Source organism: Ovis aries, chromosome 9 (assembly GCF_016772045.2).
Source record: "Ovis aries strain OAR_USU_Benz2616 breed Rambouillet chromosome 9, ARS-UI_Ramb_v3.0, whole genome shotgun sequence".
NCBI lineage: Eukaryota > Metazoa > Chordata > Mammalia > Artiodactyla > Bovidae > Ovis > Ovis aries.
In genome coordinates this window covers 84,301,918-84,319,725 of record NC_056062.1, presented here as the reverse complement: position 1 = coordinate 84,319,725, position 17,808 = coordinate 84,301,918, and the positions used below count along the sequence as shown (strand labels likewise).

Here is a 17,808-nt window from a genome sequence, read left to right as displayed (position 1 = left end):
TGTTTGGAAGGTTAAAACTGGTAAAATTGGAAAACACTGCCTTCAGAATGCTGGTTATGCAAATCATAACTTATATCCCTAAGATGACACTCTTTGCCCTTGGCCATTTTTAGCTTTAGATCAGAAATAACAAAAAAGAACAAAAATAATAATTCCAGGTGACTCATGTTAGCAAGATGTGGTTGATATTTGAATATGTCATTTATATAACAGATAAATCAAATTTTGATCCTTATTATTTTATTAGTTTCTTAAATAAACTTAATAAACTACTTAATAAATAAAGATTATTTTTTCCTTGTAAATACTAGGAAACAGGTATTTACATTCTAAAATTATTTTTTTACTAATTTGCAATTCTTGAAAAAAGCTTTCAAATTGAACAGCAACCAAACAGCAAATATTAGTCATGCAAATATTTTGTAGGTGGTACACTTTACTGGGTCATAAATTATTTTGTTTACATTGGTAAGACACAGGAACCAAAAATAGCTTCACAATAGAAATTAATTCACATTTTGAAGCAGCCATATTCGTGTCTTATTCTGAATCATTACTGTTCCTTGAATTTTTCTGTTGCTAAACATTCATTTATTAAAATGCACTGGAAGGCCCTGAGGGTAAGGTACCCTACTGTGCAATTTTAATATCTCATATCCATGATTCCTCAATCGATTGTAGATGCTACTGAAATCTGGAAGTGGTTTCTTATAAAAATTTCTCCAAAATAATTATGTCTTTTCTTTCCTTTCACAGGTTCTACAATACGGTAATACAATTTCTAAATAGATAATGAAGGATTGAGTCAGATTTATATAATTCATAAGTAAGGTATATATTAAAATTATAGACTGCTTTGAAAACTTTACCGCAATGACATCCACAATACTATCTTCACAACAAAACTAAGAACGTTTTGTAATACGGAGTATAGTCACACAAGGCAGACTTAGTTGAAGTAGGGGATCTTTAGGCCAATGACAAGCATCCAAGGAAAGTCTTATTTATGCAAACCAGTAACAGCTAGTTCAAGCACATATTCATGTTAAGTGTTTTAATTCTATCATTGTATTATTTAACTCTCCCAACTATTCTGTGAGGTAAATGGCATAAAATCCATTTTACAAATGTGCTATCTTAGACTCTGCATCATTATAACATTAGAGGAAAGAAGCAAGTGATTCTAGGCCTCTTTATTTTGTGTTCAATTTTATCACTGCTGTTATTTTTCTATCCCATGCAATTGTTCACATTTTCTACATATTTACATTATTTGAAGAGCGTGACTATGATTCCCTCTGAAAACTAAGTAGTCAAGTGATAAAAGATAACATTACGGTCCTCCTGTATTAACTAGGTAAGAGTCAAACATGTCTGATGTTCGTTAGTTCTTAGTTGCTTCTCTGACATTATCGGTATGGATAAAATCACTCACCAGGGAAATTAAATAGCATTGAATGGCAATCCTGAAAGAAACTTCGTTATTTAAAATACTATGCTGAAAATGACAAGGCAATCAAAGTTTGACAGGGCAAGCTAATTAGTACGCTAGATTTGAAACGTAAAACACCTCCATGGTTCTGATTCTAAAAAGTTTCCTATCATTTTAATGGGCATTTCACATAAATTTTCAAACAAAGTAAATGATGTTTAAGGCTAAGGTTTTTGTTTTTCACAGGTTTACAAATCAAAATGGTATGCTAGTTTATTAAAAAGGAGCTACGTTTGTGAGGTCAAAAATTTTTCTGTACGTGCTTTAAATCATAAATGAAATCTAAGAACAATTTTTTTTCTCATAAGAGATAAATTTTACATTGTTTTGAAACAATACATTAAATGACTGCACTGTAAAGTAGACTTATACTAGAAACATGGTTATTTCCTCCAAGTAAAACCACAGCAAAACTTATAAGACCAAATGAAAAAGGAAGTGTATGGGAAAGTGGTATACATCAATAAATGCGCGGCGGCACTGGTTTTCAAATTCTAACTTATAGTTTCTCGTTATATTGTGCCGCAAGCAGAGTGTACTACCCCAATATTTTTCTGACAAAACAAAAGCAAAGTACTATATTGTGAAAGATAAAAGTAAATGACACATTGCTTTCCTGGAAAATGACAAGACAATGCTCTCACTACAAAAGACAGTCATCGGGTAACTAACTGCAAAATAAGGAAATAAGCACTGGTTTTAGAAAGTTCACGTCATACAAATAATTTTAAAGATGAATGAAATTTCATGTGAAATTAGAAGAAAACTTCAAAGGATTAATCATTTCTCTTTTAAACAAAAAGGTAATTCACTATTTCTTTTTTCTTCATTAAAAACCGACACACAGAACTAACTGAGGAGGCTATTGTGAAAACATACCACAGCACACGGCAATGCTTGATCAAAATCAGCAATCAGGAGTAAAAAGAAGGCAGTGTTTTGTGATCATAATAGCAAATTCTGGAAGACAACCAAATATATCATCTGGCAGTTCAACAGCTGTTGCAGCTTGGTAGTAATACCTTGGCATTTGCTATAAGCTATAACTTAGAAAAATTGATTTTTCATCTGCCAGATAAAAACCAAAATCTCCTTTTAACATTTTAATACTTAAATAAAATATATGCACTAGCCACTTTAACTTTACACATTTGACACTGGAGCCACCAAAATAATTTTTCTATTTATAGTTTAATTTTACTCTAAATATTTGGCAGAGTCGACATGAGTAATAATGTAAATGTAATTTTGTTGAACTTCATTGTGATAGCACATTGGATTATCTGTTAACATCATTCTCAATAGCTTTTATCCTTCTTAAGCAGTAAAAACACTGGTTTTTTAAAAGAACATCGTCTGGGAACGTCATTAGAATTTCATCATCGAGAGTACTGACAACTAAACTAATACATGAAGTGATCTGAGTATATACAATTATAATTAAAACATAAACAACCATAAAGTGAAATTTTTTGCAAATGAGAAAAGTTTTTGATCCAGGCCACATATATCACTGAACTGAAACAGAAGCGACAGAACTTAAAGTTGCAACTTTAAGTGTAACTGGTTCTCTTAAGTGATATTGGGTCTTAATCTAAGACCTGATAAAATCTTAGAATGGGAAGGATGTTTCTCATTAAGTAAATTCTTTTCAAAAGCCTCTAATTCTGGCATTTGACTTAGATTTTGAAACGTCAAAAAACATCTAGAATTCAACATTTATGCAATCCATTTTAGAAAATGAAGTGGCAGGCAATATATCAAATTTTAAAGTTAGCAAATACAGGTACCTTTATGCCAATTGCTGTTTTCTTTGCTTCTGCTTTTAATTTAGTTGCTCGTAAAATAGGTTTGGTTTTTTTATAATCCTGTTTACCTAAAAAGAAATAATTTCAGACAATGAGCTATAATTCAAGTGTAATAGCCATCTGAAATGCCAAAGAACTTTTAAATAGAGTAAATCTGGAACACAAAGTTGCAAAGTAACTCCCAGTTACAGACACCATAAACTGGTCACCCTAAAAGGTCTACTTTTCTTTCTCCTACTTTTTCAGGAAGAAGACTTGACAGACATATTCAGTTTCCTGTGAAGTGAACATCAACAAAGATTTAAAAGAAAAAAAATTCCTTTAGAGAATAAGATGTTTAAAGCAAAGAGCATCTGGAGCATTTGGAGACAAATTTGGAAATAAATGAATATACATAAGATCCCATTAAATAGGTAAGGTTAACTGTCTTCATCCTGGAGAGGAGCATGGCAACCCACTCCAGAATTCTTGCCTGGAGAATGCCCAAGGACAGAAGAGCCTGGAGGCTGCAGTCCATGGGGTCCCAAAGAGTCAGACATGACTGAGCGACTTCACTTTCACTTTTCACTTTCATGCATTGGAGAAGGAAATGGCAACCCACTCCAGTGTTCTTGCCTAGAGAATCCCAGGGACAGGGGAGCCTGGTGGGCTGCCGTCTATGGGGTCGCACAGAGTCTGACACGACTGAAGCAACTTAGCAGCAGCAGCTATATTGAAATATTAATTTCAATCTTCTTTTCCAAATTTAACAACCAGAAATGAACAAAATTAAGTTAGAGTCACAAAATTTGCTTTTTTCTGCGTACCATCTGGTGACCCCACTAATGAGTAACAAAAGAGCTATTTCACAGCCTGTGAGGAAAATAGATTTAACAACAATAACAACAACAAAAACACTGACTAGAATAATGTACACTTTTTTGTTAACCAAACTCTTAGCCAATAATTGAGTCAAATGAGTGTCAAATATAAGCATATGTCATTCTGAGTGGGAAGTAACATGTGACCAAATAATCTCTTTGAGTATTTTATATTCTCTTATTTGGCCACACTGAAGTAAACCTGAAAGCAGTTTATCTAAAGTATATCATCAAAGTGTAATGTGCAATATATTTCTTTTTTTTTTCTACTTTATTTTTTTTTAATTTTTCTTTAATTCTTACATGCGTTCCCAAACATGAACCCCCCTCCCACCTCCCTCCCCATAACATCTCTCTGGGTCTTCTTAACGTGTTTGCTAATGATTCAAGAGTATCTTTAGAATTCTATTAGATTTTTAGAATTAGAAATGGCAGGGAGAAGTGAGACAAATAGATTGGAATAATGAAGAAATGCCGTATTTGTGTTTGTTAGACACATCAAAGTATTTGTTTGACTGAAGAATTATGTTTTTATTAAAGAAGAATGCATGCTATTTCCTTAACTGCACTCATTCTGGATCTATAAGCATGCAGAAGTCTAATAAGTATTATTTCATGGTAGAGCTTAATGATCCAGAAATGAGCCAACTGTAAGAATGTATATCAAATGATCTAAATTTAAATTACACAATGAATAAAATACAGAAAAATATTACTCTGACCCATTTTAAATTAGCAACATTTAATTTTGCTGAAAAAAAAAACCTTGACAAGTGTTCACTCTGATTTTGCATTCTCAATGGTCAAACTATTCATGTCATTATTCCTGCTGAGATATAAACAGGTCAGAACAATGAAACTGGTGACACACCAAATGTCTCCACTCATGGTTACAAAGCAAATTTCTAATGAGAATCTAAAGAGAAATTTCATTATTATGTATATGAAGCCAAGGAGTCATTTCTTATATTATCTTATATATGCCCTATAATAAATTCTGGGTGCCAGAGGGACAAAATAAATAAACAAAAAAGAATTACCTTAACCATTTGCCTTTCATAGACATACAGTATTTTGGATGATGTGTCTGTCATAAAACAGATACAAAAATGCCTAAAAAAGTCAATGTTAAAGTGAGATTTTATCATTCTACTTCACTTGCCATTGGCTAAATAATGCATTCTATTCAATTCAACTCCTATAATCTCTTAAAGAATAATATTTATAGATTTATATTAATGTTGATACAAACATTTGAAGCTATATTAATAATAGTTTTAAAAATTACTGCATACCTCATACCTCAAAAAGTGCGTTTGTCATTAATATAGCATTCTCTTTGCCGACTATGATATCCAAAAGTATATACTGCAAAATGTGGTTTCATTCTACTGAGGGAAAACATTTACAGGGACATCTGCTAAGTTCTTTGTAACTAAAACCAGATCTTTCCTTTATACCCAATGAGAATTTTAACATTTTAATTTTTTATGGTTTCAAAAAATACCTATGCCCACATGATAAAAATATAAAAAAGAAGCTCTTGACTTTACTTACTTATACCTAGGAAAAAACACTCCTATATAATCTAGATTTTATATGTAGGCAATTCTGAAATCCAGTTGGATCTGATTCTATCAGTAACACAATAATCACAGTAACAATTTAGCAATTGCTCATTATATTTTATATGGGAGAAATTCGAGCCCATGAAGCTAATACAGGGACTCAATCATCTCAATTTTTCCCCCTCATTTTCACTATTCATCACATTTCCGTATTTGAATTTCCCATGATATAGTTTAAGTAGCAAAAGTTTTCTCCCCCAACAAAAGCATCTCCTTAATTTCTGATGGACTGATTTATGCCTTTCTCCAATACAAGCCTATTATTTCATTTTATTTTTAAATTCTCATAAAGTCAACATTTTTTTCTTTTGGTGTACAGTTATATCAGTTTTAATGCTTATATACAGATTCATGTAATTACTACTACAGTCTGGATATAGAAAGTTTATATTGGGTTGGCCAAAACCTTCATTTGTATTTTTCTATAACATCTTACAGAATCTCGGCACTATCCTTCTACACTCAACCTCCCTCTGACCCGTAATTCCTTGTAACCACTGATCTATCGTCTATTTCTCTAGCCTTGTCTTTTCAATAATGTGGCAATAATGTGACAGGGGCTTTTTTTCAGCATAAGTTCAGTTCAGTTCCTCAGTCATGTCTGATTCTCTGCAACCCCATGGACTGCAGCATGCCAGGCTCCCCTGTCCATCACTTACTCCTGGAGCTTACTCAAAGTCATGTCCACCTAGTTAGTGATGCCATCCAACCATCTCATCCTCTGTCACCCTCTTCTCCTCCTGCCTTCACCCTTCCCAGCATTACAGTCTTCCTAATGAGTCATTCTTCTCATCAGGTGGCCAAAGTATTGGAGTTTCAGATTTGGCATCAGTCCTTCCAATGAATATTCAGGACTGATTTCCTTTAAAATTGACAGGTTTTATCTCCTTGCAGTCCAAGGTACTCTCAAGAGTCTTCTGAAAACCAGAGTTCAAAAGCATGAATTCTTAAGCGCTCAGCATTCTTTATGGTCCAACTTGCACATTCATGCAAGACTAGTGGAAAAGCTATGGCTTTGACCAGACAGATCTTTGCTGGCAAAGTCAAGCCTCTGCTTTTTAATATGCTGTCTAGGTTGGTCACAGCTTTTCTTCCAAGGAGTAACCGTCTTTTAATTTCATGGCTTGCAGTGATTCTGGAGTCAAAGAAAATAAAGTTTTTCACTGTTTCCATTGTTTCCCCATCTATTTCCCATGACGTGATGGGACCAGATGCTATGATCTTCCTTTTCTGAATGTTGAGCTTTAAGCCAGCTTTTTCACTCTCCTCTTTCACTTTCATCAAAAGGCTCTTTAGTTCTTCTTCACTATCTGCCTTAAGGGTGGTGTCATCTGCATATCTGAGGTTATTGATATTTCTCCCAGCAGTCTTGATTCCAGCTTGTGCTTCTTCCGGCCCAGAGTTTCTCATGATGTACTCTGCATAAAAGTTAAATAAGCAGGGTGACAATATACAGTCTTGACATACTTCTTTCCCTGATTTGGAACCAGTCTGTTGTTTCATGTCCAGTTCTAACTGTTGCTTCCTGACCTGCATACAGATTTCTCAAGAGGCAGGTCAGGTGGTCTGTATTCCCATCTCTTTCAGAATTTTCCACAGTTTATTGTGATGCACATAGTCAAAGGCTTTGGCATAGTCAATAAAGAAGAAATAGATGTTTTTCTGGAACTCTATTGCTTTTTCAATGATCCAGTGGATGTTGCCAATCTGATCTCTGGATCCTCTGCTTTTCTAAAACCACCCTGAACATCTGGAACTTCACGGTTCTCGTACTGCTGAAGCCTGGCTTGGAGAATTTTGAGCATTATTTTGCTAGCATGTGAGATGAGTGCAATTGTGCAGTAGTTTGAACATTCTTTGGCATTGCCTTTTTTTGGGATTGGAATGAAAACTGACCTTTTCCAGTCCTGAGTTTTCCAAATTTGCTGGCATATTGAGCACAGCACTTTCAAAGCATCATCTTTTAGGATTTGAAATAGCTCAACTGGAATTCCATCACCTCCACTAGCTTTGTTTGTAGAGATGCTTCCTAAGGCCCACTTGACTTCACATTCCAGGATGTCTGGCTCTAGGTGAGTGATCATATTTACCTTTTGAAAAAATTGCCAAATCATCTTCCAGTGTGGTTGCATTTGCACCAGCAACAAATTAGAGTTCTGATAGTTTTTCATTACCACTAGCCCTTGGTATTATTTTATTTAGGTTATCTAATTTTTCAGTGTATAGTTATCCATGCTGCTGCTGCTGCTAAGTTGCATCAGTCGTGTCTGACTCTGTGAGACCCCATAGACAGCAGCTCACCAGGCTCCCCGGTCCCTGGGATTCTCCAGGCAATAACACTGGAGTAGGTTGCCATTTCCTTCTCCAGTGTATGAAAGTGAAAGTGAAGTCACTCAGTCATGTCTGACTCTTCGCGACCCCATGGACTATAGCCTACCAGGCTCCTCCATCCATGGGAGTTTCCAGGCAAGAGTACTGGAGTGAATGGCCATTGCCTTCTCCATAATTGTCCATAGTATTCCCTTATTAAAGTGAAAGTCAATCAGTCGTGTCTGACTCTGCGACTCCATGGACTATATAGACCATGGTATTTTCCAAGCTAGAATACAGGAATGGGTAGCCTTTCCCTTCTTCAGGTCTCCAAGCTTGTTGGGGAGCTTCCCAACCCAAGAACTGAACTGTGCTGCTGCTAAGTCACTTCAGTTGTGTCTGACTCTGTGCAATCCCATAGACGGCAGCCCACCAGGCTCCACCAGCCCTGGGATTCTCCAGGCAAGAACACTGGAGTTGGTTGCCATTTCCTTCTCCAGTGCATGAAAGTGAAAAGTGAAAGAGAAGTCGCTCAGTCATGTCTGACTCTTAGTGAGCCCATGGACTGCAGCCTACCAGGCTCCTCCGTCCATGGGATTTTCCAGGCAAGAGTACTGGAGTGGGGTGCCATCACCTTCTCTGAATTGAACTGTGGTCTCCTGCATTTGCAGGTGGGTTCTTTACCAACTGAACTATCAGGGAAGCCCATATTCGCTTATAATCCATGATATATTTGTAAGATTGATAGTATACTGGTTTATCACTGGCATTAGTACTATTTTTCTTTTTTCCTCCCTTATATAGTCTAACTAAAGATTTTTAAATTTCATCTGTCTTTCTAAATAACAAGATTTGGGTTTTATTGATTTCTTTCTACTGATTTTCCTTTTCATATTATATTTCCACTCTAATCTTACTTCCTTCCTTCACATTGCTTTGAGTTCAGTTTGCTCTTCTTTTTCTATTTTTGTAGATAGAGATAAAGGTTATTATTTTAAACCTTTTTTATTAATAAAGTCATTAACAGGTATAAATTTACATCTAAAGACTGCTTTATCAGCATCTCATAAGTCAGAAAGGAGAAGAAAATATTATATACAAAAAACACTTGTAGATATATTTACCTATGCAGTCACTTTTATCGATGTTAGCTTATTTTTTCTTTGCGGATTCTAATTAGTCTTATGTATTTTGACTTCAGCCTACAGAATATCCTTGAGTGTTTCTCGTAGGGCAAGTGTGCTACTGATGGATTTTCTGGGTTTGTTTATCCAAGAACACATTAATTTCTCCTTTTTTTAAAGGATAGCTTTGCTTGGTACAGAATTCTTGATTGGCGCTCCTTTGCTTTCATCACATCAATTCACTCTTTATGTCTGACTCTCAACAATTTTATTATCATGTGGTCAGGTGTGGATCTCTTTCAGTTTATCTTACTTAAAATTTTGTGAGGTTCTTGAATATACAAATTAAAGTTTTTCATATCAGAGAAGGTTTTGTACATTATTTTTTCAAATATTATTTTTGACCCTCTCTCTTCTTCCTCTTATTCTAGAACTATTATTATGCATAGACTTGTAGGCTAGATAGAGTCCTGCAGGTATGTATGGCTCTGTTCCTATTTAACTACATCTTATTCATTATTTTTATGTAATGTTTTTTCAGACTGGATAATCTCAATAACCTCTCTTCATGTTCCCTGTTTCCCCTATAAGGTTAAACTTACTGTGAAGCTCTTTAAGTGAAATATTATTATATTTTTTCAACTTTAGAATTTCTATTTCCTTCTATACACAATTTACATTACTATAATATTACTTTGCCAACAAAGGTCTGTCTAGTCAAGGCTATGGTTTTTCCAGTGGTCCTGTATGGATGTGAGAGTTGGACTGTCAAGAAAGTTGAGCGCCGAAGAATTGATGCTTTTGAACTGTGGTGTTGGAGAAGACTCTTGGGAGTCCCTTGGACTGCAAGGAGATCCAACCAGTCCATTCCGAAGGAGATCAGCCCTGGGATTTCTTTGGAAGGAATGATGCTAAAGCTGAAACTCCAGTACTTTGGCCACCTCATGCGAAGAGTTAACTCATTGGAAAAGACTCTGATGCTGGGAGGGGCTGGGGGCAGGAGGAGAAGGGGACGACCCAGGATAAGATGGCTGGATGGCATCACCAACTCGATGGATGTGAGTCTGAGTGAACTCTGGGAGTTGGTGATGGACAGGGAGGCCTGGCGTGCTGCGATTCATGGGGTTGCAAAGAGTCAGACATGACTGAGCGACTGAACTGAACTGAACTGAATATTATTCTCTTTATTTGTTGAGACATCAGTCTCATATATCTTTAGACATGGTTTTCTTTAGTTTTTTGAACATATTTAAAATGACTGATTTAAAGTCTTTGTCTAGTAAGTCCAAAGTTTGAGCTTTAGGGACAGTTTCTATCCTTTTTCTGTGCATGGACCATAATTTGCTAATTTTTTTTTTCATACTTTTTGTGGAAAACAGTTTTCTACAAAATAATGTTATGTGGCAACAGTTAAATAATGTAAAACGGCAACTCTGCAAAACAGATCTCCCCTAGAATTCATTGTTACTGGTCTTTGTTCTTCTTTTGTTGGTGTTAGTGTTTGCCTGTCTGTTTGTTTAGTGACTTTAATGGGCTAATTCTATAGAGTCTGTATTCTTTGTCATATGGAGTCACTTACCTTAATGTTCATCTAGAAACTGGATAGGTATTATCTTAAATGTCTTGAACCAGTTTGCTGAAGAGATGTTTCATGCTTTAACAGGAGTTTATACTTCTGCCTTAGCCTTAACTTCCTGCTAGCTTCCTCAAGATCAGCAAGAAGTGAGAATTTATAGCTTTCCCAGGTCTTTACCGGACATGACATAGCCCTCCACAGGCTCATGACTTTCTAGATCCCCAAGAAACTATATCAGGGATTTTCAAAGGCACTATGAACATCTCATTGCCCAGTTGAAAAAGAAAAAAAGTTTTTTTAGGTCAGTCTCATGCTAGTAATGCTGCCTCAGGGGGTTGTGATATTAAATGCTTGCCATGGATTGTATTTGCCACACGCCATCAGGAAAGAACCCTTCACACAGAATGAGCTATAAGGCAGGTCAAATAAAGACAAGTTCTGAGAATGGGGATATTCAGTGAGTTGCTGGATGGGTCAAATAGTGACATTTCTCAGAGGATGGGATTTGGGGTAGCCCGTGGTTACCTCTAAAGGGTAACCACCTTCTCCAGTGACTGCAGGCTGCTGTCATTCATGACTGTTATCATTGTAAGGTTCAGGAGAGGAAGGAGGGACTAAGGTGAGACGAACAAAACAAAGCTTGATGTTTTTACTCAGAGTTAGCTGTATTTCTCAAATAAATATACTTGCACTGTTTTAAAATTTGCATTAATTTATACATTTTTCAAAAAATTAATTGACAGTTTTTTTGCCATTGTTCTTGCTTTTATAGAAGAGTAGACTTTTTAATTTAATTTTTAAACATTTTTATGATGTTTTGTTGGTTTCTGCAGTTCAGTTCAGTCGCTCAGTCATGTCCGACTCTTTGCAACCCCATGGACTACAGCACGCCGGGCCTCCTTGTCCACCAACTCCCGGAGTTTACTCAAACTCAAGTCCATTGAGTTGGTGACACCATCGAACCATCTCATCCTCTGTCATCCCCTTCTCCTCCCACCTTCAATCTTTCCCAGCATCAGGGTCTTTTCAAATGAGTCAGCTCTTTGCATCAGGTGGCCAAACAATTGGAGTTTCAGCTTCAACATCAGTCCTTCCAATGAACATTCAGGACTGATTTCCTTTAGGATGGACTGGTTGGATCTCCTTGCAGTCCAAGGGACTCTCAAGAGTTTTCTCAACATCATAGTTCAAAAAATCAATTCATCAGTGCTCAGCTTTCTTTATAATCCAACTCTCACATCCATACATCACTACTGGGGAAAAAAAAAAAAAAAGCCTTAACTAGACAGGACTTTGTTGGCAAAGTAATGTCTCTGCTGTCTAGGTTGGTCATAATTTTTCTTCCAAGTAGTAAGCATCTTTTAATTTCATGGCTAATTTTGGAGCCCCCCAAAATAAAGTCTGACACTGTTTCCACTGTTTCCCCATCTGTTTCTCATGAAGTGATGGGACCAGATGCCATGATCTTACTTTTCTGAATGTTGACCTTTAAGCCAACTTTTTCACTCTCCTCTTTCACTTTCATCAAGAGGCTTTTTAGTTCCTCTTCACTTTCTGCCATAAGGCTGGTGTCATCTGCATATCTGAGGTTATTGATATTTCTCCCGACAAACTTGATTCCAGCTTGTGCTTCTTCCAGCCCAGCATTTCTCATGATGTATTCTGCACAGAAGTTAAATAAGCAGGGTGACAATATACAGCCTTGATGTACTCCTTTTCCTATTTGGAACCAGTGTGTTGTTCCATGTCCAGTTCTAACTGTTGCTTCCTGACCTGCATATAGGTTTCTCAAGAGGCCGGTCAGGTGGTCTGGTATTCCCATCTCTCCCAGAATTTTCCACAGTTTATTGTGATCCACACAGTCAAAGGCTTTGGCATAGTCAATAAAACAGAAATAGATGTTTTTCTGGAACTCTCTTGCTTTTCCATGATCCAGCGGATATGGGCAATTTGATCTCTGGTTCCTCTGCCTTTTCTAAAGCCAGCTTGAACATCAGGAATTTCACTCCAAGCCTGGCTTGGAGTATTTTGAGCATTACTTTACTAGCATGTGAGATGAGTTCAATTAGGTTCATATATATATATATATATATATATATGCATATATATATACACACACACACTATATTTGTTTTTCTCTCTTACTTCACTTTGTATAACAGGCTCTTGGTTCATCTACTTCACTAAAACTGACTCAAATGTATTCTTTTTTTTTATGACTGAGCAATATTTCATTGTATATAGGCACAACTTCTTCACCCATTCGTTTGCCAGTGGACATCTAGGTTGCTTTCATGTCCTAGCTATTGTAAATGCTGCTGCCATGAACACTGGGGTACATGTGTCTTTTTCGATTACTGTTTCCTCACGGTATATGCCCAGTAGTGGGGTTGCTGGGTCATATGGTAGATTTATTCCCAGTTTTCAAGGGATCTCCATACTGTTCTCCATAATAACTATCAGTTTACATTTCTTTCAACTGTAGGATACTAAATGTATCAGTTTAAAATTCCACCAACTGTGGACAAATCATTGGAAAAGGAGAAAAGGCGGGTTCCCTTTTCTCCACATCCTCTCCAGGATTTATTGTCTGTAGATTTTTTGATGATGGCCACTCTAACCAGTCTGAGGTGATACCTCATTATAGTTTTGATATGCATTTGTCTAATAATTAGTGATATTCAGTATCTTTTTATGTGTTTATCAGCCATCCGTTTGTCTAGAAAAACACACTTTTGAGGTCCTTACTTGCCATCCAAGAAGTACTTCTCTTCCATCCTTTTACCTTTAATATCATTATATTTGAAGTGAGTTTCTTATCTCCAGCCTATATTTAGGTCAGTTTACAAAATTTCAATCTGAAAACCCCCTGTCCTTTCATTGGTATGTTTAGACTATTCATAGTTAATGGAGGGCTTCCCCAGCGGCTTGGCAGTAAAGAATCTGCCTGCAATGCGGGAGACACAGGAGATACATATTCCATCCCTGGGCAGGAAGATCCCCTGGAGGAGGGAATGACAACCCACTCCAGTATTCTTGCCTGAAAAATCCCAAGGGCAGAGTAGCCACAGGGCAGGCCATGGGATTGCGAAGAGTTGGGCATGACTGAAGCGACTGAGCACGAGGGTGAGCATTTAATGAAACTATTGACGCATTTTTATTTAGGCCTACCATTTTATTTTTGTTTTCTTTTTTTTTTTCCCTTTGATTTCCTTCTGTTGGACTGCTCATACCTTTTTTTGAATTATTTGAATATTTTTCAATATTACATTCAAATCATATGTTTTGTATTTTGATATATCTCTTAAAATAATGTTGCAATACCCTCCTTAGAGATTATAAAATATACACTTAACTTTTAGGAGTCTAATTCAAATCAATATTTTATACAATTTCATATTTTAAACATATTCTATATCATTAAAAAATTTTAACATGCAATGCAATACATTCTACATTGTAATAAAATGTCAACAAGCAACACACTGCTTTGTAGTGCGAGATTTATTAGTTGTCCCCACTTTGGACTTTCCTGGGCCTATATTTTATTGTCTTGGACATATGTCATAGGTTAGGAAAGTTGTTTCAATTATATGTAAATGACTTTTAATAATTCAAGCCTTTAAATGTCTGCAAAGAGTCATACAAGTGAATATACTATTGTAGAACAGATGTATTTTCCTTAAAAATGCTAGGCAAGAGACTGGTATCCCTGTTTGATGCATGTGCTTATTATAGCTTAACTGTTTTGCAGTAAAAAGTGAAAGGCACATGCATAGTTAGAAGGACTATTATACTCGGTTACTGAAATTTTATATTCGTGATAAAAACTCCAAGTTGTCCTTAGATAATACTTGTAGTTTCATTCTGGAGTAAAATTTCTAACTACTCCTCTGTCAAGTGTTATACTCAGTTTAGTTGAAGAATAGCTTTATGTAGATCTGTACTATTAAAAAGTTAAATTTTTCTCTGTGACGACCTTGAGGGGTGGGATTGGGTGGTTCCCTCCTAGGGAGGGAGGTTCAAGAGGGAGGCGACGTATGTATACCTATGGCTGATTCATGTTGATTGTTGGCAGAAACTGACACAATATGTAAAGCAATTATCCTCCAATTAAAACTAAACATTTGTTTTTTAAAGTTACATTATTATGTTAACTATTTATTTGTATTAAAAGATTTCCTTGATATAATAAAACAAACAAATGGCAGGAATAAATGCAATGTTCAGGTTGATAAATGATGACAAATACCACTCTTAAACCTCAATCTCAATCACCTTCATCAAAACAGCCATAACACTCTCTCTGATTTTCTCTAAAATAACTACATATTAAAACTTAAACTTATGAGATTTATGTATACTAATGAAATGTCATCTTTGTATGTTTAAAATAAAGTTGCAAAATCAATATTCTAATAAAAATTCTGTGACATGGAAAACAGTTTTTATGCCTTAGTAAGAATATAGATTCTATTATCCATTATGTATAATTCTTAAAAATAAATATTAATATATCTTTAGATGATTATATTATTAATATTGCCAATAAAAAAAGAAAATTTCTCTGAAATCCTGACATTGAAAGTTAAAATTCCTTTGGTACTATGTGAAATAGAGTGTTTCTGTCAATATCTCATTAGAAAGGTTCTCCTTTTGTATGTAGAATCTAAGATAATTATTAGGAAAAAATTTAAAAGCCTTTCCCAAATATGCTAATAATAAGCAATGTACTTGGAGCAATAAAACATTATATTTCCTGTTAATCAGTGGACTTATAGTAACTATATAAGGGAAAAAACACTTAGAATATGTAAATTTTGCTATTTGTGTTACATAATAGAATTTAGCAGCTTTCTTCAAAATTCAAAATAATCTGCATTTTAAAAATTAATCTGGGAATACCAGACCACCTTACCTGCTTCCCTAGAAACCTGTATGCAGGTCAAGAAGTAACAGTTAGAACCCAACATGGAACAACAGACTGGCTCAAAATTGGGAAAGGAGTATGGCAAGGTTGTATATTATCACCCCGCTTATTTAAGTTATATGTAGAGTACATCATGCATAATGCCAGGCTGTATGAAGCATAAGATGGAATCCAGATTGCCAGGAGAAATATCAACAACCTCAGATATACAAATGATATCACCCTAATGGCAGAAAGCAAAGAGGAACTGAAGAGCCTCTTGAAGGTGAAAGAGAGTGCAAAGCTGGCTTAAAACCCAACAAACAAATATCATATATTAATGTGTGTATATCTATATAGATATATATAAGATCTAGAAGGATGGTACCGCTGAACCTGTTCTCAGACCAGCCAAGGAGATGCAGACATGGAGAACAGACTTACGGACAAGTGTGGAGGAGGAGAGGGAGAGGGTGAGATGAATGCAGAGTAGCACGGAACAGTACACACTGACATATGTAAGCAGAGAGCCAATGGGAATTTGCTCTATGACTCGGGGAACTCAAACTGCGGCTCTGTAATAACCTAGAGGGGTGGGAATATGTGGGAGGTGGGAGGGCGATTGAAGAGGGACGGGACATATATACACCCATTGTTAATTCACATTGATGTATGACAGAAACCAATATTGTAAAGCAATCATCATCAATTAAAAATAAATAATTATTTTTTAAAAAACCCTCAAAATCCACAAAACTAAGATCATGGCATCTGGCTCCATCACTTCATGGCAAATAGACAGGGAAACAATGGAAATAATGGCAGGTTTTATTTTCTTGGGCTCCAAAATCACTGTGGACAGTGACTGTACAAATGAAATTAAAAGATTTTGTTCCTTGGAAGAAAAGCTATGACTAAACTTGACAGTGTATTAAAAAGCAGAGACAGCACTTTGCCAACAAAGGTCCATATAGTAAAAGCTATGGCTTTTCCAGCAATCATGTACAGATGTGAGAGCTGGACCATAAAGAAGGCTGAGTGCTGAAGAATTGATGCTTCTGAACTGCAGTGCTGGAGAAGACTCTTGAGAGTTCCTTGGACTGCAAGGAGGTCAAACCAGTCAATCCTAAAGAAGATCAGTCCTGAATAATTCATTGGAAGGACTGATGTTGAAGCTGAAGCTCCAATACTTTGGCCACCTGATTAGAAGAGCGGATACATTAGAAAAGACCCTGATGCTGGGAAAGATTGAAGGCAGGAGGAGAAAGGGATGACAGAGGATGAGATGGTTAGAGGCATTACTGAAACAATGGACATGAGTTTGAGCAAACTCCAAGAGATGGTGAAGGGCAGGGAAGCTTGGTCTGTTGCAGTCCATGGGGTTGCAAAGAGTCGGACACAATTTAGTGACTAAACAACAATCTGCATTTAATGCTGAAAAATGGACATTTTGAATGAGTAACATTAAAATTTTCATCTTCACACAGGAAATCTGTATTATAAAATTTCTCTTTGAACAAATATTAGCAACTGATTATCAAATCACTGTGACTGTACACATATTATTAAATAGCTTACTTTGGCTAGCAAGTAACAAAATATTATTATCTATAAGGAAATACAAAAGTTATATCTGTATGTCTATATATCATAATATTTTTAAAAATTTTTTCACCTGTATTCAAGCTCTTAATTACATGAAACATTATTTTTATGGTTAGCAGACAGAGTTGCTAGATTCTCTGAGAACAGTGCTGTAAACACTGTAACATCAGAACATATCACAATTTTTTTAGTTAATCTTATGTCAAAGAATACCTGACAATATTCACAATTGGTCACAAGAACTCCTATTTTCTTAAATCATGCTTTCATTCATTCATTAAAGATTATTTATTGAGCACTTATACTAGATAGAAACAGAGTTCAAAGAACTGAAAATAAAATTTTGGCAAAATAGACCAAATGCCTGTTATCTTGAACATTATAAAAAGATGGATAATAAGCACATAAAAAGAACAGTTCAATTTGCCAGGTAATGGAAAGCACTAAAGAGAAAAACACAGTTGGCAAGGGGCAGAAAGTAACAGCAAAAGACGTA

The 17,808-nt window shown here is 35.7% G+C and overlaps 1 protein-coding gene across 5 annotated transcripts in view; it reads right to left on the bottom strand.

Annotated features, from left to right (window-relative positions):
* TRIQK (triple QxxK/R motif containing) overlaps positions 1-17,808 on the bottom strand; it is a 106,332-nt gene that overhangs the window by 5,121 nt on the left and 83,403 nt on the right. For all 5 annotated transcript variants that reach the window (XM_060393516.1, XM_012184145.5, XM_027973234.3 and 2 more), the window contains one exon: positions 3,283-3,368. In XM_060393516.1, coding sequence (XP_060249499.1) covers positions 3,283-3,368 — 86 coding nt within the window. The remainder of the gene's footprint in view (positions 1-3,282; positions 3,369-17,808) is intronic.